This window comes from Balaenoptera acutorostrata, chromosome 11 (genome assembly GCF_949987535.1).
Source record: "Balaenoptera acutorostrata chromosome 11, mBalAcu1.1, whole genome shotgun sequence".
NCBI lineage: Eukaryota > Metazoa > Chordata > Mammalia > Artiodactyla > Balaenopteridae > Balaenoptera > Balaenoptera acutorostrata.
The window spans coordinates 95141525-95165667 of NC_080074.1; the positions used below are offsets into that span (position 1 = coordinate 95141525).

At 42.4% G+C, this 24143-nt stretch overlaps 3 protein-coding genes across 8 annotated transcripts in view; 2 read left to right on the forward strand and 1 right to left on the reverse strand.

The window, feature by feature from the left end:
- Window positions 1–18499: 18499 nt before the first annotated feature.
- On the reverse strand, window positions 18500–19158 carry LOC102997204 (histone H2A.J). Its single transcript, XM_007196037.3, has one exon. The coding sequence runs from the start codon at window positions 19046–19048 to the stop codon at window positions 18659–18661; it is 390 nt and encodes a 129-aa protein (XP_007196099.1). The 5' UTR covers window positions 19049–19158; the 3' UTR covers window positions 18500–18658.
- A 2260-nt stretch (window positions 19159–21418) lies between these two features.
- LOC102997494 (histone H4) lies at window positions 21419–21730 on the forward strand. Its single transcript, XM_007196038.2, has one exon. The coding sequence runs from the start codon at window positions 21419–21421 to the stop codon at window positions 21728–21730; it is 312 nt and encodes a 103-aa protein (XP_007196100.1).
- A 546-nt stretch (window positions 21731–22276) lies between these two features.
- The window catches only part of GUCY2C (guanylate cyclase 2C), a 114095-nt gene continuing 112228 nt past the window's right edge, over window positions 22277–24143 (forward strand). For 5 of the 6 annotated variants that reach the window (XM_057557632.1, XM_057557637.1, XM_057557634.1 and 2 more), the window contains exon 1: window positions 22277–22473. The gene's annotated coding sequence lies outside the window, so the exon portion shown is untranslated. Of the gene's footprint in view, window positions 22474–22503; window positions 22711–24143 lie in introns of those variants that run through there. The other variant, XM_057557633.1, reaches the window with a different exon arrangement.

A 24143-nucleotide genomic window follows, 5' to 3' on the forward strand; every position in this document is an offset into this window, starting at 1 on the left:
AGTGAGACAATCTATGCATTGCGTTTAGGCTAGACATACCTGGTCTTACTTTCGCATTGTATCTTTTTTTCTTTTTTTTTTTTGTCCAGTTAGTATCCACCCCAGTTTTTTGCTTTTATTGATTTTAGCTTCTAATATATAGTGTCAATTCTTTTGTTTATTTTTTTTTAACATCATTATTGGAGTATAATTGCTTCACAATGTTGTGCTAGTTTCCGCTGTATAACAAAGTGAATCAGCCATACGCATACATATATCCCCATATCCCCTCCCCCTTGCATCTCCCTCCCACCCTCCCTATCCCACCCCTCTAGGTGGTCACAAAGCACCGAGCTGATCTCCCTGTGCTATGCAGCTGCTTCCCACTAGCAATCTGTTTTACATTTGGTAGTGTGTATATGTCAATGCTACTCTCTCACTTTGTCCCAGCTTATCCTTCCCACGCCCCATGTCCTCAACTCCATTCTCTACGTCTGCATCTTTTTTCCTGTTTTGCCCCTAGGTTCGTGAGAACCTTTTGTGGTTTTTTTTAGATTCCATATATATGTGTTAGCATACGGTATTTGTTTTTCTCTTTCTGACTTACTTCACTCTGTATGACAGACTAGGTCCATCCACCTCCCTACAAGTGACTCAATTTCGTTTCTTTTTATGGCTGAATAATATTCCACTGTATATATGTGCCACATCTTTATCCATTCATCTGTTGATGGACACAGGTTGCTTCCATGTCCTGGCTATTGTAAATAGTGCTGCAATGAACATTGTGGTACATGACTCTTTGAATTATGGTTTTCTCACGGAATATGCCCAGTAGTGGGATTGCTGGGTCATATGGTAGTTCTATTTTTAGTTTTTTAAGGAATCTCCATATGTTCTCCATAGTGGCTGTATCAATTTACATTCCCACCAACAGTGCAAGAGGTTTCCCTTTTCTCCACACCCTCTCCAGCATTAAGTGTAGATTTTTTGGTGATGGGCATTCTGACCAGTGTGAGGTGATACCTCATTGTGGTTTTGATTTGCATTTCTCTAATGATTAGTGATGTTGAGCATCCTTTCATGTGTTTGTTGGCAATCTGTATGTCTTCTTTGGAGAAATGTCTATTTAGGTCTTCTGCCCATTTTTGGATTGGGTTGTTTGTTTTTTTGATATTGAGCTGCATGAGCTGCTTGTATATTTTGGAGATTAATCCTTTGTCAATTGCTTCATCTGCAAATATTTTCTCCCATTCTGAGGGTTGTCTTTTCATCATGTTTATGGTTTCCTTTGTTGTGTAAAAGCTTTTAAGTTTTAGGTCCCATATGCTTATTTTTGTTTTTATTTCCATTTCTCTAGGAGGTGGTCAAAAAAGATCTTGCTGTGATTTATGTCAAAGTGTGTTCTGCCTATGTTTTCCACTAAGAGTTTTATAGTGTCTGGCCTTACATTTAGGTCTTTAATCCATTTTGAATTTATTTTTGTGTGCGGTGTTAGGAAGTGTTCTAATTTCATTCTTTTACATGTAGCTGTCCAGTTTTCCCAGCACCACTTACTGAAGAGGATCTCTTTTCTCCATTGTATACTCTTGCCTCTTTGATCAAAGATAAGGTGACCATATGTGCATGGGTTTATCTCTGGGCTTTCTATCCTGTTCCATTGATCTATATTTCTGTTTTTGTGCCAGTACCATACTGTTTTGATTACTGTAGCTTTGTAGTATAGTCTGAAGTCAGGGAGCCTGATTCCTCCAGCTCCGTTTTTCTTTCTCAAGATTGCTTTGGCTATTCAGGGTCTTTTGTGTTTCCATACAAATGGTGAAATTTTTTGTTCTAGTTCTGTGAAAAATGCCATTGGTAGTTTGATAGGAATTTCACTGAATCTGTAGATTGCTTGGGTAGTATAGTCATTTTCACAATGTTGATTCTTCCAATCCAAGAACCTAGTATATCTCTCCATCTGTTTGTATCATCTTTAGTTTCTTTCATCAGTGTCTTATGGTTTTCTGCATACAGGTTTTTTATCTCCTTAGGTTTATTCCTAGGTATTTTATTCTTTTTGTTGCAGTGATAAATGGGAGTGTTTGCTTAATTTCTCTTTCAGATTTTTCATCATTAGTGTATAGGAATGCAAGAGATTTCTGTACATTAATGTTGTATCCTGCTACTCTACCAAATTCATTGATTAGCTCTAGTAGTTTTCTGGTAGCATCTTTAGGATTCTCTATGTATAGTATCATGTCATCTGCAAACAGTGACAGTTTTACTTCTTTTCCGATTTGGATTCCTTTTATTTCTTTTCCTTCTCTGATTGCTGTGGCTAAAACTTCCAAAACTATGTTGAATAACAGTGGTGAGAGTGGGCAACCTTGTCTTGTTCCTGATTTTAGAGAAAATGGTTTCAGTTTATCACCATTGAGAATGATGTTGGCTGTGGGTTTGTCATATATGGCCTTTATTATGTTGAGGTAGGTTCCTCTATGCCTACTTTCTCGAGAGTTTTCATCATAAATGGGTGTTGAATTTTGTCAAAAGCTTTTTCTGCATCTTTTGAGATGATCATATGGTTTTTATCTTTCAATTTGTTAATATGGTGTATCACATTGATTGATTTGCATATACTGAAGAATCCTTGCATTCCTGGGATAAACCCCACTTGATCATGGTGTATGATCCGTTTAATGTGCTACTGGATTCTGTTTGCTAGTATTTTGTTGAGGATTTTTGCATCTATGTTCATCAGTGATATTGGCCTGTAGTTTTCTTTTTTTGTGACATCTTTGTCTGGTTTTGGTATCAGGGTGATGGTGGCTTCGTAGAATGAGTTTGGGAGTGTTCTTTCCTCTACTATATTTTGGAAGAGTTTGATAAGGATAGGTGTTAGCTCTTCTCTAAATGTTTGATAGAATTTGCGTGTGAAGCCATCTGGTCCTGGGCTTTTGTTTGTTGGAAGATTTGTAATCACAGTTTCAATTTCAGTGCTTGTGATTGGTCTATTTATATTTTCTATTTCTTCCTGGTTTGGTCTTGGAAGGTTGTACTTTTCTAAGGATTTGTCCATTTCTTCCAGGTTGTCTATTTTATTGGCATATAGTTGCTTGTTGTAATCTCTCATGATTCTTTGTATTTCTGCAGTGTCAGTTGTTACTTCTCCTTTTTCATTTCTAATTCTATTGATTTGAGTCTTCTCCTTTTTTTTCTTGATGAGTCTGGCTAATGGTTTATCAATTTTGTTTACTTCTCAAAGAATGGACTTATAGTTTTATTGATCTTTGCTGTTGTTTCCTTCATTTCTTTTTCATTTATTTCTGATCTGATCTTTATGATTTCTTTCCTTCTGCTAATTTTGGGGGTTTTTTGTTCTTCTTTCTCTAATTGCTTTAGGTGTAAGGTTAGGTTGTTTATTTGAGATTTTTCTTGTTTCTTGAGATAGGGTTGTATTGCTATAAAGTTCCCTCTTAGAACCACTTTTGCTGCATCCCATAGGTTTTGCATCATCATGTTTTCATTGTCATTTGTTTCTAGGTATTTTTCTATTTCCTCTTTGATTTCTTCAGTGATCTGTTGGTTATTTAGTAGCGTATTGTTTAGCCTCCGTGTGTTTGTATTTTTTAGTTTTTTTCCTGTAATTGATATCTAGTCTCATAGGGTTGTGGTCAGAAAAGATACTTGATACAATTTCAATTTTCTTAAATTTACCAAGGCTTGATTTGTGACCCAAGATATGGTCTATCCTGGAGAATGTTCCATTAGCACTTGAGAAGAAAGTGTATTCTGTTGTTTTTGGATAGAATCTCCTATAAATATCAATTAAGTCCATCTTGTTTAATGTGTCATTTAAAGCTTGTGTTTCCTTATTTATTTTCATTTTGGTTGATCTGTCCATTGGTGAAAGTGGGGTGTTAAAGTCCCCTACTATTATTGTGTTACTGTCGATTTCCCCTTTTATGGCTCTTAGCATTTGCCTTATGTATTGAGGTGCTGCTATGTTGGGTGCTTAAATATTTACAATTATTATATCTTCTTCTTGGATTGATCCCTTGATCATTATGTAGTGTCCTTCTTTGTCTCTTGTAATAGTCTTTATTTTAAAGTCTATTTTGTCTGATATGAGAATTGCTACTCCAGGTTTCTTTTGATTTCCATTTGCATGGAATATCTTTTTCTAACCCCTTGCTTTCAGTCTGTTTGTGTCCCTAGGTCTGAAGTAGGTCTCTTGTAGACAGCATATATATGGGTCTTGGTTTTGTATCCATTCAGCCAATCTGTGTCTTTTGGTTAGAGCATTTAATCCATTTACATTTAAGGTAATTATCGATATGTATGTTCCTATTACCATTTTCTCAATTGTTTTGGGTTTGTTATTGTAGGTCTTTTCCTTCTCTTGTGTTTCCTGCCTAGAGCAGTTCCTTTAGCATTTGTTATAAAGCTGGTTTGGTGGTGCTGAATGCTCTTAGCTTTTGCTTGTCTGTAAAGGTTTTAGTTTCTCTGTCAAATCTGAATGAGATCCTTGCTGGGTAGAGTAATCTTGGTTGTAGGTTTTTCCCTTTCATCACTGTAAATATGTCCTGCCACTCCCTTCTGGCTTGCAGAGTTTCTGCTGAAAGATCAGCTGTTAACCTTATGGGGATTCCCTTGTATGTTAGTTGTTGCTTTTCCCTTGCTGCTTTTAATATTCTTTCTTTGTATTTATTTTTTGATAGTTTGATTAATATGTGTCTCGGCATGTTTCTCTTTGGATTTTTTCCTGTATGGGACTCTCTGCACTTCCTGGATTTGATTGACTATTTCCTTTCCCATGTTAGGGAAGTTTTCGACTATAATCTCTTGAAATATTTTCTCTGGTCCTTTCTCTCTCTCTTCTCCTTCTGGGACCCCTAAAATGCGAATGTTGTTGCATTTAAGGTTGTCCCAGAGGTCTTTGAGACTGTCCTCAATTCTTTTCATTCTTTTTTCTTTATTTTGCTCCCTGGCAGTTATTTCCACCATTTTATCTTCCAGTTCACTTATCCGTTCTTCTGCCTCAGTTATTCTGCTATTGATTCCTTCTAGAGTATTTTTAATTTCAGTTATTGTGTTGTTCATCACTGTTTGTTTGCTCTTTATTTCTTCTAGAACCTTGTTAAATGTTCCTTGTATTTTCTCCATTCTGTTTCCGAGATTTTTGGATCATCTTTACTATCATTACTCTGACTTCTTTTTCAGGAAGTTTGCCTATTTCATCTTCATTTATTTGGTCTTGTAGGTTTTTACCTTGCTCCTTCGTCTGTAACATATTTTCTTGTCTTTTTTTTTTTTTTTTTTTTTTTGATGGGTGGGGCTGTATTCCTGTCTTACTGGTTGTTTGGCCTGAGGCATCCAGCACTGGAGTTTGCAGGCTGTTGGATAGAGCCAGGTCTTGGTGCTGAGATTAGGACCTTCAGGAGGCCTCACTCCAATTAATATTCCCTGGGGTCTGAGGTTCTCTGTTAGTCCAGTGGTTTGGACTTAGAGCTCCCACCACAGGAGCTCAGGACCAACCTCCAGCCTGGGAACCAAGATCCCACAAGCTGCATGGCGTGGCAGAAAGAAAAAAGAAAAAAAGGAGCAGTACAATATCAAAGAATAAAAAACAAAATAAAATTAGAATGATAAAAAATATATTAGGAAATATAAAAACATAATTGAAACAACTGCAATAAGGTAAAATAAAACCACAACAGAAAAAAGAAAAAAAAGGGGGGGGGGGAAACAATTTATATAAAAATATAAAAGAACCAACAACAATAAATCAACAAGTTAAAACAGAATCCCAATCTAAAAGTGGAAAAAAAAAAAGCCTTGGCTATGGGGGCGGAGCTTAGGTGGGAGTGGAACTTAGGCAGGGTTGAGGTTTAGGGTGGGGCAGGACCTAGGCGTGTCGGGGTGGGGTGACATTTGAGCGTGGGGCAGGGCCTCTGCTTAGGACCTGCGTGGAAGGGGAGAGGCAGCATGTCCAAAGGGGGGGCCTCTGGCATGTGGAGTTCCAGAGCTTGCAGGGAAGGCCCTGGGTGGGGTTGTGTGGGTGGGGTTTAGGCCCAGCGTGCTGGCAGGGGTCTCACAGGGGGTCTCCGAGTGTAGAGGTGGGGCCCTGGGTGGGGGCATAGGGGCGGGCCTTGGGTTCTGCACCCCAGGAGGGAGGCTCTGAGGGCAGAGGATTAGGCCCAGGAGCCCAACAGCCTCCCTGGTGCCTAAGTGGTCAGGGAAAGCACTGCCCACGTTCCCTTCTGTTCCTCTGTGCCCCTACCCCTCCGCCTCTCCCAGGGTCTCCCCTGTCCCCACTGGACCTCTAACCATGGGTGGGTCCCACTGGGTGTAGGAACTCCTCCCCTCCCCCAGCCGCCCTTCAGGGGTGCTGGTCCCGGAGGTCCGGCCTTTACTTTTGCTCCCCCTTCCCTCCCTCCCACTCCCTCAGGACCCGCGTGGCTGGAGGGGGCCTCGGTGGGCAGAGGATCAGGCCCAGGATCTCAGCAGGTTCCTGCGGGCCCAAGTGGGCAGGGGAAACCTGGCCATGCTCCCTTTTGCTCCTCTGCCCTCCCAATGGTCCCCCAATATCTCCCTTTGGGCGTGGGATCCCTTCCCCTCCGCCAGCCGCCCCTCAGGGGGCCAGTCCCGTCCCACCTCCACTTCTCCTCCCCCTTCACTCTCCCCACACCCCACATCCTACCCAGTCACTGGGGGTTCCTCCCGTCCCCTAGGTGTCCGTGGTTCCCCATCGGTGCCTGGTAGGCGCCCTGGTTGCGCGGAGACACGAATTCTGCGTCCTCCTGGTCCGCCATCTTGACTCTGCCCTCTCCATTGTATCTTAAATGCCTTTCGTGTGAATCCCATACCATTGAAAATTGGTGCTATCCTAAAAAGGTAGTACAGTAATACAATAAGCCTTTTATTTTTTTACAACTGATTTCTTTGATGGATTTTAAATTTTTATTCTGAGATCTTTTGTGTATGTGACTTTTGGAAGTTATTTATTCTTTCAGATGAAAGCAAATCCTGCCAAAGCGGTCTATAGACCGCTTTGGAATTATTATTATTATTTTTTAGTATAATCAATGTGGGTCAGCAGGTGAATCGAATCTTTGTTTAGATGCAAAGGTGGAACACAATTACATCATCAAATCAATATTTTAATCTAAGCATAAACAATTACTCCTTGGTATTTGGTGTGCAACAGTGTTCTTGCTTGAAATTTGTGTTTTTTCTTGGTGAGATTTCTGTTTCTCATTAAGGAAGCTGTGTATATAATAGTTTATCATACAAGTCATTTCCTAATATTGCTAGTTTTATCTTCTGAAAACTCTTTTAGCTGGTAAAATCTGGCACATTCCATGTGTTAGCTGCAACTGCAAGAAAGGAGAATCAGTGGTTCTGATTCTAGGGAGATTCTGGGTAGGCATTTGTCATTTACATCATGGTTTTATAAAAATGTTTGTTCTGGTTAGATCACTGCTATGAAATGTAAGCCTGATATAAATCTTCAGTCAGGTATATGGATAAATATTACCATTTCTTTATCCAAGTATCACTTTATTACACATTAATTGCTCTTTAACATCATTTTGAAATTCCTTTAAGGTACTATAAAGTGTGAATTAAGGATCACCACATGGCATGGAATCAGCATAAAGCCCGAGGTGACATCTAAGGTCTAGTTGCAATTCTCATTTTGCATATTCTAGTTTGTGCTCCTTATTAAAATATCTCCCTATTTATATTTAGCTGGGAGACATTTTTTAGTATTAAACTACTTTTTACTGCATTCAAGTCATTCTTTGGATCACAGAAGATGCCACAGTCACCACCCCATGTAGAACTGCACGTTTCTGTTTTGTCCTGAACGCAAACTGGAGCAGGTCTAATACCTGGGAATGTTCCTCAGCCAGAATCAGTTTGGAGGACAGGCCTTATGACAGGACTTCTGGAGCTCAAAGCTGTTCCTGAGCAAAGCTGTAGATAACTTTACACATCCAGGTCCTGGGTTCAGGAAGGTATACATGAGCTGTGGGGAAGCTCTTCTTTACATTCCTGGAAATAAGGACTTTTGGTAAAGGTGGGAGCTGGGACTTCTGTGAGACCAAAATAACTACCTACTCCAGTTCTTTTGTCTCTACGAAGGCCTTGTAGTTGGATGTGAAGGAAGAGTAGGGAGGACAGGGCAAGTGGCCAGGACTGGGTGAGCGGAGGGGTTTTCCTTAACTGGCCTGTTTGTTTTGCTGAGGGTCAATAGCCAGCAGAGAGAGAGGTTGGAGAATGAGAGGGTAATTGACGGTATGAGGTACCTGAGGGTTTTGGGAGGCGTGAGGGAGTACAAACTATTTATTCCACAGATTGTGATTGAGCACCTGCTGTGAGCTAGGTGCTAGGAAAGCAGTAGTAAGAAAATCAGATGAGGTCTCTACTATCATGGCTCTTATGGAAATTTCAGGAGATAAACATCAATGTCTATGTTACTTCTGTCTCACACTTTGAATACAGTATTTACCAATGCTAATTTTTTAAAAGAATTTCTTTTTTTAAACCTGCGCTAATAAACAATCTGGAAAAAAAGATTCTGAGGTCTGCATGTGCCATGAGCTGGCGAAGACATACCCATCAGACCTTTATAATATTTATATGTTACCTTTTTATAGTTATTTTTTAAAAATGAAAATGTTTTCTCTGAACATTTAAAAATACTAAGTATCAACGGATTACCTTAATGATGCTGCAACCAAATAGAGAAAACATTTTCCTTAGAGAAAAAAAGTTTTCAAAGAAAAAAACCATGGCTCCCCAAATACATGTTTTTCCTTGATCTGTTATCCTATTCAGAGTATTTCCCCTTTTTAGCCGTCTGAAGTCTAAAAATAAGATGTTTTCTATTGTCATTTACCATAATGAATCCATATTTAGTAAGAATTATACCACATGTGCAGGAGATAAATAACTGATATGCAGGAAAATTAACACTTTAAAAATGCTATGAAGTGCAAAAAATGTTTTCAGGACTTTTTGTAACAATATTTTGTGAGGAAAATTAGAACCCAGTAGTGTTTATATCCATTGAATCTCAAGAAAAATTAGAGTCCAAAGAAGAACACAATTAACTACATTATTCATTATCATTGCACCCAGCAACCTTGACCCCAATAAACTGGGGAGTGAGGTAAAGAAAGAAGGAAGGTGACAGCCGAAGTTCAGGCAGGGAGAGGGGAAAAAAGAACATTAGTATAGCTCTGAAATCTTGCCTGGTTTCATGAAATGTACCACCCACAAATGAAAAGGCCATATTATTTTCATGAAGGTCTGGCTTTCTTCAATGAGTTGATAAAGGTTGCCATATTTAGGGACTTATTGTAAAACGAACCCATACCTTCAAATAATGGCTGTTGGCTTACTTGTGTGAGGAGGGAATTAAAATACAGGCAGAGTACAAATCCAACGTTTGCTCCTAAGACCATTCTTATTACAGAGTAACCCAAAGCACAGGAGGAGGTATTTCTAAATCCATATTTGTACTGAGTTTATCCATAAAAACACATGTTCATTTTAAAAACTTGAGGGTTAACATAAAGAAGTAAAGAATAAGATGAAAGTACCATTTTTATGGAGAAAAACCAAATAGAGCAACAGAAGTTGTTTTAAAAGATGCTTTGTGTTTATTACTTTTTATTTTTGTGTGTTTGCTTCCACTGATAGACCAGAACAGGGATCAGCAAACTTTCCATAGATATTTGGGGCTTTGGGAACTAGAGTCTCTGCCACAACTACTCAACCCTGACTCTGAAGTGTGAAACCTGCCGTACAGGCAGGTGGCCGGTCACACTCCACAGCCACGTGGGGAGGGACCCAGGAGACAGAAACTCTGGACAGGTGGGCCTGTGAGGGAGTCAGGGCACCTCTGAAGGCTGGAGGCCCAGCGTGTGTGGTTTCCCCCTAGGGAGGGCCGTGGGAAGGTGGTCCCCAGGGCGAGTCAGGGCTGGAGGTCATGCAGGGAATGTGCATTCTGGGCACGTGGCTGGAGTAGAAGCCACCCGGTGTCCTCGCCCCCTCACTGCTGACCCACCACAACGGGGCAGCAGCCTGAGCCGGCAAGAGTCATCCTTCCCTCCTGCAAAGGCCCTCAGTGCCCTCTCCCCACAGAGCCTAGCATCACGCTTCTGTAAGGAAGGCAGGCCCAGAGGAACTCCAACTTCTACCACAGAGCCCGTATAAAGTTGGAATTTGGAGACCAGAGGCAATACATTTATAACCGGCACACGAGAGCATAAGGAAAATTCAGTCTTTTTACTTCCACTTTCACAACCTAGTTGTAAAATTACTGGCACAAATTCCTTTAACAAAAATCTATGGAATGTTTCTCAAGCTCCTTCTGGCGGGTGGTTAGGCCGTTAGCTCATGTGTATTAGCTGATGATAAAATTTCTGCGTGTCATTCTGTTCTTAAAAAAGTCTCAAGAGAACTGCAATTGACTGGCCGACTATGTTAGGGGTTTGTTAAATAGAACAAAGCTAAGAACTAGGAAGTAAGCAAAAAATACTCAGAAACTCTGACAGAGACAGTGGTATTCACTAAAAGATTCCATGTGCTCTTTTACGTTTTCCAGCCTTCTTTGCAGTGAGATTTAAGCATGAACTAGTTCCTCCCCAAGGCAAAAAGTGGGTGTGAGTTCCCTGCACTCCTACCCCGCTGCCGCTGGAAGAGACAGGAAGTACTTTTGTATGGCTGGCAAGTGGCATATATATGAAAGCACGGCAGAAGAATAGGCTGGAATCTATGAATTTTATAGACTTCCTTTAAGGTCTACTTTTATGGAAGCTTCAGGAACACAGGGATTCCATCTGTCCTGTTTGCTCTTGCTAGAACACTGTGTATCAAGGGTTTTTGTCAGTGGGATAACCTTTGTCGTGCTAGGAAATGTCCGGTGACATTCCTCCCCATAGCAGTGGCTGCCTGCTCATGTTATATTTGTATAACTAAGGGTCCGCCCCTCCGGATCCCCCGTTTACACGATTCCACCCTCTTCTGTGACCCTAAGGAGGATGAACTGTAGAAACTGCCTTAATGGGTTTTCTTACCTTTTGGCATCCATTTAGGCTGGGTAATAAGCACCGTGTAGGAGGAGGAAGGGAGGAAAGTGAGGTCATGGGAATTACTCCCCCGGCCCCTCCCCGCATGGTTGCCTTGGGTTAGCTTTTCCTGACTCTCCCTGCCATGCGGGCCCCTCCACACTACCTTCTCCTACCAGGTCTGGTGACCACACCCCTTCACTCCATCAGCCGAGAGTGGTGGAGCCCAGTGGTCGCCAGCCCTTCCATGTGCCTTCCCTGCATCACTATAAGCAGTCCCTTCATTAAACTGTCCTAAAATCACATTTGAGCATGCCATCTGTTTCCTGACAGGATCCTGGCTGACTTAGCACCTGAAAAAATATTCAATAGAAGATGTGTTGAATAAATAATATATAAAAGAGAGAGAAGTCACCGAATACAGATAACAAATGTGTTAATATTATAAAACTCCCAGAATAGTGTTTGGCGCATGGTAAATACATGCTTGTTAGAATGACATTTGCTTTTCAGAATGAGACCTATGGCTGTGATGGAGGGGACAGATTGGCTGCAAAGTGACAGACCCCAGGTGGGAAGATGCATCTTTCCCCACTGTAGGGGAAAGATGAAGAGTGCCAGACGACCGCGGGAGGGTCGAGGGGAGGAGTCGAGAGGTCTGTTCCAGAGAGAGAAGGCACAAGACTGGATAACCAATCTGATGTAGGGGATGAGGCAGAAAGAGAAACAAGAACGTGGGGTCTCCAGCTTAGGGCTTTGGTTGCCTGGCAGTGTCGTTAGTCAGCGAATAAAGGCTGTGAAGCTGGCTTATTGAGGGTGATGGTGATTAAGAGCAGGAAAAAGATGACTCCAGCAGCTGACGTTTATGGAACGTTACTGTGTGCCAGGAATTTTCAGAAGTGCTTTACATTAATTTATTTAATCCTTACTACAACCCTGTGGGGTAGCTAGTACACATTTTACAGATGTGTCTGTTGAGGTGAAGAATGATTAGATAACTTTCCCAGAGTTACACAACTAGGGGAGCAGAAATTCAAACCTAGGTAGTGGGCTGGGGGAGGAGGGTGTGGAATGAAGGGAATTGGTCCAGTTTGGAACAGCTGAGGTTGAGACCCCAGTGAGATAACCTATGGCGATCTTAAGTAGGCTGGTGAAGTGTGAAGTTTAGAAGGCAGGCAGGGGATATATACCATAAACACTGACAGACAGGGGAACACAAAAGGGAGAGAGAAAATTGAAGTAGAAAATATAAGGTAATAATCACAACAATAGCAGTAATTTATTGAGCTCTTACCATACACTAGACACTAAATGCTTTATGATAAGGAAAAGATATTATTATCCCACCTTTATGCACGAGAAAACCAAGACTTAGCAAGCTTATAAATAAATGCCTAGATTTTTATTGGTTTGAATGCTTTTTTTCCTGGCATAAGTTCAAATCAGAATAACTGGTTTCTGTTTGGGCCGGACAATGGGAAGCAGGAGATTGGAAGAGGGGAGAAAAGTGAGGTCACGGTATTTACTTAACATATACATTTAAATATATTAAAATTATGTATAATTATATATATGTATAAAGTATATATAAATATAATTTAAATTTAAAACAATTTATTATTAGAAATATTGATACATGAACTATCATGTGAAAAATACCAGGACATTTTTACCCTATGTGAAGACACGCAAAAAGATAAATTCAAGAGAAAAAGTTCCTTGATGAACATGAAAGCAAGGGGGTGGTGTCAGAGGATTTGGATGTTTAAAGTACATGAATGTGGGACTGAAATACCCACAGACAGTGGTTCCCTCTTTTGCGGGGTGCTTGGGCACTGCCAACATTCGCCTTGGATGTCTTTGTCTACCTCCGCTGCTCAGCAAGTCCTCTTCTCAGGGTCACGTTTTTTTCTTTAGCTATTGAGAGAGGGGAAAACAGCCCATGACAGCTTGAAATCCTGGCGTTACTAGGAGTTGGCCTGACATAGCTGTACCATGGTATTACGTGGAACATAAACCATTTCACATGACACCAACAACACACAAGACCATTCCACCGTGAAAAATCAAAACAAAACCAAGAGATCTCTGTATCATATATGAACACAAAAACATAAGCATTGTCCAAACCACAAAAATGACCAAACAGCCCCCTGTGTTGGCCCATATGCATTAGCATCTTCACCTATTACAGCTTTAGCCTCACTTCCTTCCTTGTACCTGATTAGCTGTATTAAGCTACCAAATCAAAGACTTACCTCTGTTCCCTACACAGTATGGAATCCTGGGCAAAGCCCTAGACCTATATCCTATACACAAACCCGAGCCCTATAACAAATCCTTTCTAATATATTAGACACCTCACATCTCCCCAGTATGTGTGCTCCCTGCTACAAAGAACAATAAACCCAACTTGTTAAACTACAGGTATGTTCCTGGTGGTCTTTGGCTGAAGCGCAAAGACAAAACTATGGATTCAACTAAAGTGCTCATTACTTGGACCAGGACTCTCAACTCAGTAATAGTGTGAACATCTGGGACCCCTGGGCTTTTGACATGAACAAGATAGTTCATTTGACAAGTACTTTAAAACAGAAAGCAAGTAAACCCTTATGAGCACTTTGCTTGTCTGGTTTGCCTAAAAGAAAGATAATTTTGTTTAATGTAGGGCTTATCCCTCCTTTGTTTCCATAATTTGGAGTTAGGCAGTGCTGGCTTTTTAATTGCATGGCTTGATAAAATTATCAAAGACCCCAGTTACTATCCAAACCCACTGTTAACCATTTTTTGTGTATATATATATGTTAAAATGTGTTTTTCAACACCTAAACTTTCTTTCCTCTCCCTGTAGAGAAAACAAAATAAAGCTTTACAGTGATAATTTCGTATCTGCCTGAAGCCAGCCAGCTTCCTTTCTTTTTTCATTTTGTTTTGTTTTGTTCCTCTTACTCTCCATTTCCCTCTCTTGGGAAACTAAACACTTAAACATTAACTAAGTTTGTCAGGGTCGAATTTCTCCTGATTTAGTCATTCTAAAATACCTACATTGGCTTTATGAATTAATAAGTTGCTCTAACACAACATTGTAAATCAACTATAAGTCAAAAAAAAAAAAGTTGTCACCATTTCTGTAAGTTCTTTAAAATTGAAACTTAAAATTAAAACATTGATTAAAATTAAAATATGTAAAAAGCTGTATTCAAATAAATGGGATGATAACAAAAGATGTATTCTCAAATGGTTCTTTGCCAATATTCTTCTTGGCTTTTTTAAAAAAATGTTTTTGGACTTCCCTGGCAGTCCAGGAGTTAGGACTCCACACTTACAATGCAGGGGGCACAGGTTCAGTCCCTGATCAGAGAACTAAGATCCCACATGCTGCTCGGCGCAGCCAAAAAATGTTTTAAATTTAAAAAAATAAAAAATAAAATTTTAAAAAATGTTTTTGCTGTCACGAGATATATATATATATATATATATATATATATATATATATATATATATCCCTCTAATTTCTGTATATGCAATGTGAAAATGCAAAGGGGAAAATGCATCTCCATTCCAGTGCCACTGGTAAAGTAAGCCAGCTTGCCAGCGTTCCCTGGGTAGGACAACGTAATAACTTTTAAAGAACATATTCTACTTACATGTCAAAATAAAGACAAATTAGGAAGTGTCTGGGAGCACAGCGATCCAAATTGTGAAAAATCTCCATCCCTTGACGCTCTCCTTCAGTCTGTGTCCTGTCATCTTCTGAAAGGCTGCTCTTCCTCGACAGGAGATTAGACCTCACAGATCCCACACGCCCTATCAGAGATTCACTTATAGACCTTTCCGTTCTCAAGATTTATATTCCCTCTGGATGATTTTACCCATGAAGACCATTGTTAATCATGACTCCCAGATTCTTATCTCCAGGCCAGACCTTTTCCCCTGGATTCACTCACATCGGGCCGCAGGTACATTGTCTTTTGACCCCCATGTTTTTGTGCGTGCTGTCCCTCTGCCTAGAACACTCTGTCGTGTCAGGCTCACTCTTGCACTAGACCCATCTCAGGTGCCACTCTCCCCCCGCCAGGCCGAGAAACACAGGTGCCTCTTCTCTGTTACTATAATACCCTGAGCATCTCCCTTTCTTAACGTGTAGCCTGCTAGATTATAATCATCTTTCTAATTATATGATAATCATTTTTCTTGACAGCCAGTTATCAATCATAGGTGTAACATGTAACATATGCTCAATAAATTGTTGAACGAACAGGTTCCATTTTTAATCTGAGTGGGTGCATTTAACAAGCTACTAATTCCAAACTAGGTTGTCCTTCAAGGAGGAAAAAATACAAATTCAGGTTCACAAGGTTCATTTCGCTATTTACGACTCTCTTTTCTGTTATAGACTGGGTTGTAGATGTCTTATAGCTAGTAAAGCAGCCATTAAGCTTGTTTTATGGTGCGCTAGATGAGAAGTCACAGAATTGCTAGAATGCCAGATGTTTACTAATTTCAATAGGTCCCGTGACTACTGCTACTTGCTCTAAATCCAGTTTCATATACTAATGGTTACTATTCATTGAGCACATTTCTATATGGGAAACTCAGTGCCTTCATTTACATTATCTCATTAACTCTTCCCCCAGATCCACTGATGTAACTATTATTATGCCCAATTAATAGATGAAACTGAGATTTAAAGAGATTGAGTAACATTTCCAAAATCACCCAACTACTAAGGAGGTGAGTGGATTTGAGCCCAGGTCTCATTCCAGAGAGTAAAAGTTCTTAAACACCATAGTATATTACCTTTCAACCATCGGAAGGAGATTTGTGAAGAGTTTGCACATACTTATCACCAATTATGGGGCCAGACTAAACCTGTTGATTCCAGGAAGACAAAACTAAACAGACCAGTTCTCAGGGACACAAAGGCAAGACTGGCTCTGCAGGAAAAAACAAAGTATGAACGAATCCTGGCCAAGTCACAGCTTGCCACACTGAATGGCTTATCTCCACAGGAAAGCACATGTGTGTATACACGCACAACTATGGATTAGAAATCTACTTAGGACTAGAATTCAGGTCCCACCAGTTTTTGTCCTAAATCTTCTTCCATCGGGTCTCGTGTTTGAAAAAATATTGGCCTTTTAAGTTAACAATCATACATTAGCAAGAACTGTTTGTGCATCAAAGATCCACAGGCTGAACTGATTTGGCAAGGGGTATGCATTTTTAACTGCCAATAAACTATTCAGGTTTAAAAACCCCTCAAAAACAGAAATGGTGAGGGACTGACTGAAGCTTGCAGCAGGGGAAGTATTGGATGGGAGCCTAAGAATCTTTGGGACAGTGGTGGTCAAGGTAGCATGAGGATGAGGTCATCACTGTACCTTGTATCTGGCCTGTTTTTATCTTCAGGTAACAGGGTTAGACTCTTGTGAATCTTTAGAGGGAAAAGAAAAGTTTTTCTTATAAATGTCTTATCCTAATTTCTTTACCATTTGGTAATAATCTTTCACGTGCCTCAAATTTTTTAGGAAATTAAGACGTAAATGTCAAAACCAGCACCTGATATACACTTTTTTTTCCTCCACTGCCCGTCACTCCACAAAGTGGTAACAATGAGAACTATTCCTAATAATTGGGCATTAAAAACAATAAAATCATATTAACTACAGTTACCTATTCCCTAACCTATAAAGGTAAGTCTATATCCCTGTAGAAAATGGTACTTCTTTCAATTTACTGAGCATCTAATATCTGGCATGCAACAAAGGAACAATCTCAGTCATCAAAATAGGTATTATGACTATTATTTTACATATGAGGAAGCCTTCTGAATAGAAGGTGGTAAGTGGAGTAAACAGCTGGACACCTTGGAAACTGCCCTGGGTACATACCCTTGGTATTTTCTCACATTTCACATATTTATTAAAGCATTACTGTGCCATTAATCAACACAACCCCAATAGGCATTGTTGGAATGAGGTCATTACTTTAGGCCTCCTAACAGGGGTATGTGTGGCCTTCAATCTTGATCACATGGGAGAAGTAATCCCAACATTCATTCCACAAGCAACAGAGAGACACAAGTACTAGTGGAAGCTGAAGGGGAATTCTTTCTCTGATAGTAACTTATTTGTTCAGTGTCCTGTCTTCAGGACACTGAACAAATAAGTGAGCTTTGAGAGTCAAAATCTAGTTGGTCTCATCTACAGCTATACCCCCATCACCCATCACCTAGTACTGTGCATGGCATATAGAGATGCTCAATAAATACTGGGGAAGAAATAAAGATAGTCCATGTGAGAAAACGGGCCAACTACAATACTACCAAGGATGAAGACATACTCTTTTTTTTTTTTTTTTCCAAGAAGACTTCAACTCTGACTCACAGGAAAGATGAATCCGAAGACGTGAAATCTAAACGGGGATCTTTTTTTGTGGACTATGAGGGCCAGGACCAAGCTTGTAGAGAAGGGTCAATTAAGGACAGAATAGGATTGCTAGTGTGTAACTTTCAAATTCCTGATCTGAAATGTGTTTCTCCCCGCATTTATATCATTTGTCCTTGCCTTTTCTCACATCTCACATATTTATTAAAGCATTACTGTGCCATTAAGCAACACAACCCCAGTAGGCATTGTTGGAATGAGGTCATTACTTCAGGCCAGTGGTAGAACATAAGGGACAAGAGGGTGATTTGTTGTTATAAAGCAAAATCAAACCAATTACATTTCCACAGGAATCTAATATGGTGGAGATAAGACCATTATGAAGCTAGAAACTTGAGAAAATCATTTTTAAAGCTCATAAACATATGTAACTCATGACTAAAGGTGCTGCACTGTTCTGCAACATGAGTGTCAGGGGAACAAACTTCCAACCTCGTGACTCATGCTTCCGTACTACATATATTCCGGGATGTTTCCTTCATTTTAAAGAAATGTGAACATAAGCGTGTACATAAAAATATCTGATACCGAAAACACAACAGCTGTCAGGCCAAGAAAAATCTGTTGACACTGTGTCGTCTGAGCCACACTTCCAAGACGGCAAGTTATTTTACCTTTTGAAAAGTATGGCCGGAGAGACAACTTCCTGCCCAAGACCAGCTCGAAGCCACCGTCTGCCTCCTAGAACAGGTTCCTGAACTGCCCAAACAGGGCAGGGGAGCAAAGGCCCTGGGAAGGGAACGTAAAAATAATTCCCCCAGCCGCATTCGCACCTACTCTGTCTCTCCTCCGCCTTCAGGCGAGGAGGGAGAGTTCCCAACTCTGCCCACCTCCAGGCCAGTGGGTCCCTTCTGGTCTCCCTTATCCGCCTTGAGGGTGACCTGCGGACCAAAGCAGCCCATAAAGTGGCTCAAGCCGACCCACCAGTACCTCCTCCAAAGGCCTCCCGGTTGCCCCCTGGGTCACCCGTCAGGCCCCCGCGATTACACAGTTCTCTCGACCAGACAACTTTCACCGACTTTATTGGCCCCCGACCCTCGCCGCCCATCTCCCCACTAGATCGCGCCGGCCCTCCATAACATCAACCTTATTCAAAAACACTGCGGGGTGGCTATGGAAAGAGCCTTTGCTGGGGAAGCCAGCTCTCCTGTGGCGGCGTCAGGGTCACTTGCTCTTCGCCTTCTGACTCTCCGTCTTCTTGGGCAGCAGCACGGCCTGGATGTTGGGTAGGACGCCGCCCTGGGCGATGGTCACTTTCCCCAGCAGCTTGTTTAGCTCCTCGTCATTGCGGATGGCGAGTTGCAGGTGGCGAGGGATTATCCTGGTCTTCTTGTTGTCCCGCGCGGCGTTGCCAGCCAACTCCAGGATCTCCGCCGTCAGGTACTCCAACACCGCTGCCAGGTACACCGGCGCCCCGGCTCCCACTCGCTCTGCGTAGTTACCTTTGCGCAGCAGTCGGTGCACTCGGCCCACGGGGAACTGCAGGCCCGCGCGAGAGGACCGGGACTTGGCCTTTGCCCGCACTTTGGCGCCCTGCTTTCCGCGACCAGACATGCTTGTCTCTCGCCTAAACCTCCAGCTAGATGAAACAAACCCCAGCAGTCCAGTTCCTAGAATGGGAGGGCGACGTACCACATCTGAACTACCTCCACCAACACTTTGCTGACAGTAGGCAGCGCCTTCCCATTGGGCGAGGCAACAACCTCGGCTCCGGTGACCAATGGCAGGCAGGCTCTTCTCCCAATTAGAGCGCTGGCAGAAGGACCGCCTTCTCCACCTTGCTCCAATCAAAAGAAAAACTGCTAACCCTCATTTACATAACCTCCCATATGAGTACCCTGGGCCCGAGTGCTCCGCCTTTAGGGGTTGTGTTGAACTCACGGGATCCTGCGGTTTCTACGTCTTCGCTCACTCCCAGGAAAATAACGTCTTAAGAATTAAGTAACCGGGCTTTCCTAGTGGCGCTAGTGGTGTAGTGTTTGAGAATTTGTCTGCCAATGCAGGAGACACAGGTTCTAGCTCTGGTCGGGGAAGATCCCACATGCCACAGAGCAACTAAACCCGTGTGCCACAACTACGGAGCCTGTGCTCTAGAGCCTGCAAGCCACAACTACTGAGCCCGCATGCCACAACTACTGAAGCCCGTGCTCTTAGAGCCCATGCTCAGCAATAAAAGAAGCCACTGCAATGAGAAGCCCGCTCACGGCAACAAAGAGTAGCCCCTGCCCACCACAACTAGATAAAAGCCTGCACGCAGCAACGAAGACCCAATGCAGCCAAAAATAAGTTAATTTTTAAAAAAAGTTTAAAAAAAATTAAGAAATCATGGTAAGAAACAGAAAAATCCAGAAGGAGAGCTACTCCGTCTAAAGTACAAGGCCTGAAGCAAGAAATGCCTCTAGCACTTGAGGTCGCAGGGTATGCCCCCAATTTTTGACAGATTATTAATATTATTATGGACACTTTTTATTCTTGTAAACAAGAGAGATCTCTAACTTGAAAATGTTCTAACCTTGATTTCTTAGTAAATATTTAAAAGCCAACCTATTTTACCATTACAAGAATCCTGACTCTTCAAGACTTTTATTCTTTGAGTCAAGGATTAAAATTATGTGGTACAATTTGACTATTTAGGATTTTTTTTTTTCCAGCCATCCAGACCGTGTTCTGAGGGCTCTTTTAATTCTTCTTTAACAACAATAACAGTAACTTTTTTGTGCTATGAAGATGGGTAAGGATAGGTAAATAATAAGCATTTAGGTATATATAGATATTTACCATAAAGCTTTCCTGCTGGAAAGGCTTGTTCGTCAGGACTAGGGACAGGGAGCACAATTTACTAAAATATTCGTCCTCAAGGTGTTAAGTACCTGGGAAAGAGTTATGAATCATCCTCTAAATACTGCTGCCTTTTATCGCAGTAAACCCTTTTGGGAAGACAGGCAGTTCTATCTCCTAGAGGGGCGACACTACTCAAAAGTTTCGTTTTTGCTCAGGGATTCTCTTAAGAAAAGAATGGAGAGCCTCCTAATTGGAGATTTGCAGTATAAATTACTATTTAAAGCCACGATCATGGCATCCATTATTTTACAAGAACTTTTAATTTTTAAGTGAGAACCTCGGGTTTTAATGAAATAAGAATATTACAGTATTTTAACTGAATAATCACAGAAATAGTTATTTGATTGAAAAGCAAAAAACGCGCTTCGGCTGGAGGCGGCGGAGGCAGTAAAGTCTGCCAACTGTGCAGAAGAATCTTCAAGGGAAGAGTCTGGGGGGATTGGGGGGGAATGGGTAAGGTTAGACTTTTTGAAAGAATTTTAGTTCTTTCTCCACGGGGCCCCCGAAAGAGAAAAAAAGAACCATTAAAAGATTTTCTCTACCCCAACTAGTGACTTTAAAAGATCCACAGGTGTAAAGCAACTGCTTTTAAATTTAACATGTAGTAAAGCATTCCTGGTTCCTATTGATTTTCACATTAGTCTGAGAATGGTATTATAAGAGTAAGCATTCCGTTTTAAAAGTATAAAATTAGAATTCCCGCGCGCGCGAGGGAGAGAGAGAGAGAGAGAGAGACAGAGAGGGGCGAACATGGTGGAGGAAAGAGAGAAGGGAAACCCAGCGCGCATTGGATCTGGCCTACCGTTTTTTAAGCGTTGAGAAAAGGCAAAATAAATTTTATCGAGTCTTTCCTCAATTTCATGGCAAAAATAAGAAAAACTTTCCCAAATAAGCAAACAAGAAATTTTACAGGGAGGGAATTAAAAAAAAAAAAGAAAGAAAGAAATCTCCTGGAGCCTATAGCTCCGCCCACTTTCTTGAGGTTTTCAAACAGGTCCGCTAGAAGGAACTATAAGCCCAGATTCACAGCTCACAGAACTACCAGCAACTTGCTTTTTGGCTTTAGTCGTGTTGTGGTGAAAGATGTCCGGCCGAGGTAAAGGTGGCAAAGGGCTGGGTAAGGGAGGCGCTAAGCGCCACCGGAAGGTCTTACGGGACAACATCCAGGGTATTACGAAGCCCGCTATTCGCCGTCTGGCTCGCCGTGGTGGTGTGAAGCGCATCTCTGGCCTCATCTATGAGGAGACCCGAGGGGTGCTCAAAGTGTTCCTGGAGAACGTGATCCGTGATGCGGTGACTTACACGGAGCACGCCAAGCGCAAGACGGTCACGGCCATGGATGTGGTGTATGCACTGAAACGCCAGGGCCGCACCCTCTACGGCTTCGGCGGCTGAGGTGTGCCTGCGGCTTATCTCCAGATCCCAAAAGGCCCTTTTTAGGGCCCTCAAAACGTCAAGAAAAGAGTTGGTAGTGCTTAAACTGCCGTGTGAATGTGCAGATAGGCGCTTCAAATGAAGCGTTTAGGTTGCAGCTGCTCCAGCGGGTGAATTGGGGTTAGGCTTGAGGCTTGGGGAGGTGAGAGCAGCAGAGCTCGGGCGGGGAACCCAGCGTCCGCGCTTAGAACGTAGCCTGGGAAATGCGGTGCAGGGCAGTAGTGACCTTGCTCTCTGTTTCAGAGCCAGACTGCCGACTTTGGATTCCTTTTGGGGAAAGAAGGCATCGCTACCTTACGAAACCCACGTCTTGGAAATGGTAGACGCTTCTTAGCGGGGGAGGCTTCCGGCCCTGAGCATATATAGAATGGCTTGTATGCAAATAGGGTGAGCCGGCTATCCTCCTCCGATTGGATAGGAGGCGTGAGAGGGGGCGGTTCTCGCTGGTGCGACCCGCCCCGTCTCTGAGACCGCGATGTCGCGGCGTCCAATAGGAAAGCTCGAGGTGCAGGCCTAGTGTGGCGCGCCGGAGTCTGCCGGGTGTGAATATTTTATGTTTTCACTGACTTTGTGAGTAAGGGGTAACCCAGCTCAGGCGCTGAATGCAGGGTGGCCGCGTGTGGGCGAAGTCCAAGGCTGGGCCTGAGCCCTCGGCCCCTGCGCTACCCGTGGGTCAGCTGCACAAAGATAGACGCGCCGAACAGGTGAGCGTCCCGACGCCGGAGTACCCGGCGGCGGTGCTCGAACCCCTAGCGGTGCGAATCCAGGATTTGCCGGCAGCGTGGGCGGGGCGCAGGGCAGCGTCCTGCCCAGCATCCATGCGCTGCTGTTGCTCGGGAGAGAGGGTCGTGTGGCCCAGTAGCAGCCGGGAGATAAACCCTCACTTCCTAGTAAAAGTCGTTTTCCGAATCGCGGGCGGGGCTGAGGAGAGGAGAGAGGAGGTGAGTTGGGTTCTAAGGGGTTCCGTGAAAAGGGTGTGGCGAGAGAGCTGTGTAGTCGTGGAGTCCTACCCAGTGATCCCTCTCGGGAGAGCAAGGAGCGGTCCGTTTGCGGGCGCTTTCCTGGGTCGCCGGCGGAGCTGGAGACGGGGCCCCACCTGCATGCCGCAGGCAGGGGCGGCCAGCGGGGCGAGGCGGGAACCGAAATCATTCAAAGGCCTCGCTGGACTCCTGGCTCTAACTAACCTGTTTATATGAGGGAAATGGGGAAGGGGCTTAAGGCCCCCAAATACGGTGTGATCCCATGCACCTTAACTGATCTCCTCCAGCTCCGGCTTGTCTAGACATCGTGAAATCACTTAGCTTCCTAGAGGTGGTTGCCTGGATTGGCTTTGGGGTAATTTCCCAGCCTTGGCAGCGATGTATGTGTATCTCATTTTAAGCGATATATTTAAGCAGTATATCTCATATGTACTCTAGCCAGGGAAGCATTTCTTGTATTCCCTCAGCAGAGGCTGGCATCATATCATTTATTGAATATCAGACACTTCGGGACAAGTTGTATTCCATGATTGCATTTGATTCCCCAGCAAATTTACGAATTATTCATTATTAATTACCATTTTACAGATGAGGAAACTGATACGCGGTGGGGGGCAGAACTGAGCCAGGATTTGAACCCAGCCCTGTTGGATTCTGCACCCTTTGACCTTAACCTTTATGTGCTACTGACTCTGCCAGGGATGCTCCCTTCCCTATTTGCTGACATTTCACTTCTAAGTGCTTTCTTCTACTCCATACTCAAGTGTATCCATGGTGCTGGTATTAATTAAATTTCTAGGGCAGTGAGACAGTCCCATAAGTTCAACTTTCTTCAATTCAAGTGAAAAAACCCCTGAGTTACTTAAAAAGAAGCAGCAGGGTCTGGCGCACTTCTGTGCCGTTGTATTTGTTGAGTGAGCGAATGAGTGAATTTGAGTAGATAGGTAATGGACCTATTAAATCCCCAATTTAGTGTGAATCAGATTATTGAGGATGAAGGTGGGACTGCAGTGGAGCATGAAAATAAGTATTCATATGATAATTTAAAATATTTATTCTTTAAGTATTTAAGTTATTTGGAATTAATTTTTTGTTTATATTTTTGATGGTGGCCTCATTTTTTTTGAACCTGTCTAGTAGAACTTTATTTTCCCTTGTAGCACAGCTTTTTTGTTTTTGTTCATGTTTTATGTACTTTATAAAATATGACCAAATTATTTGAACACGAGAAATTTTTTGTTTTTGTCTGTGAGTATGAGTCCCATGGTAGTATCCAGTCCTGAAGTAATCATTTTCCAAACCAAAACTGGGTCACATGATTTGAGAATGCAAGGTATCTGACATTAGAACTGACTGAGATTTTCTGAAGTTGACTAATAAAATGCCTTCCTACA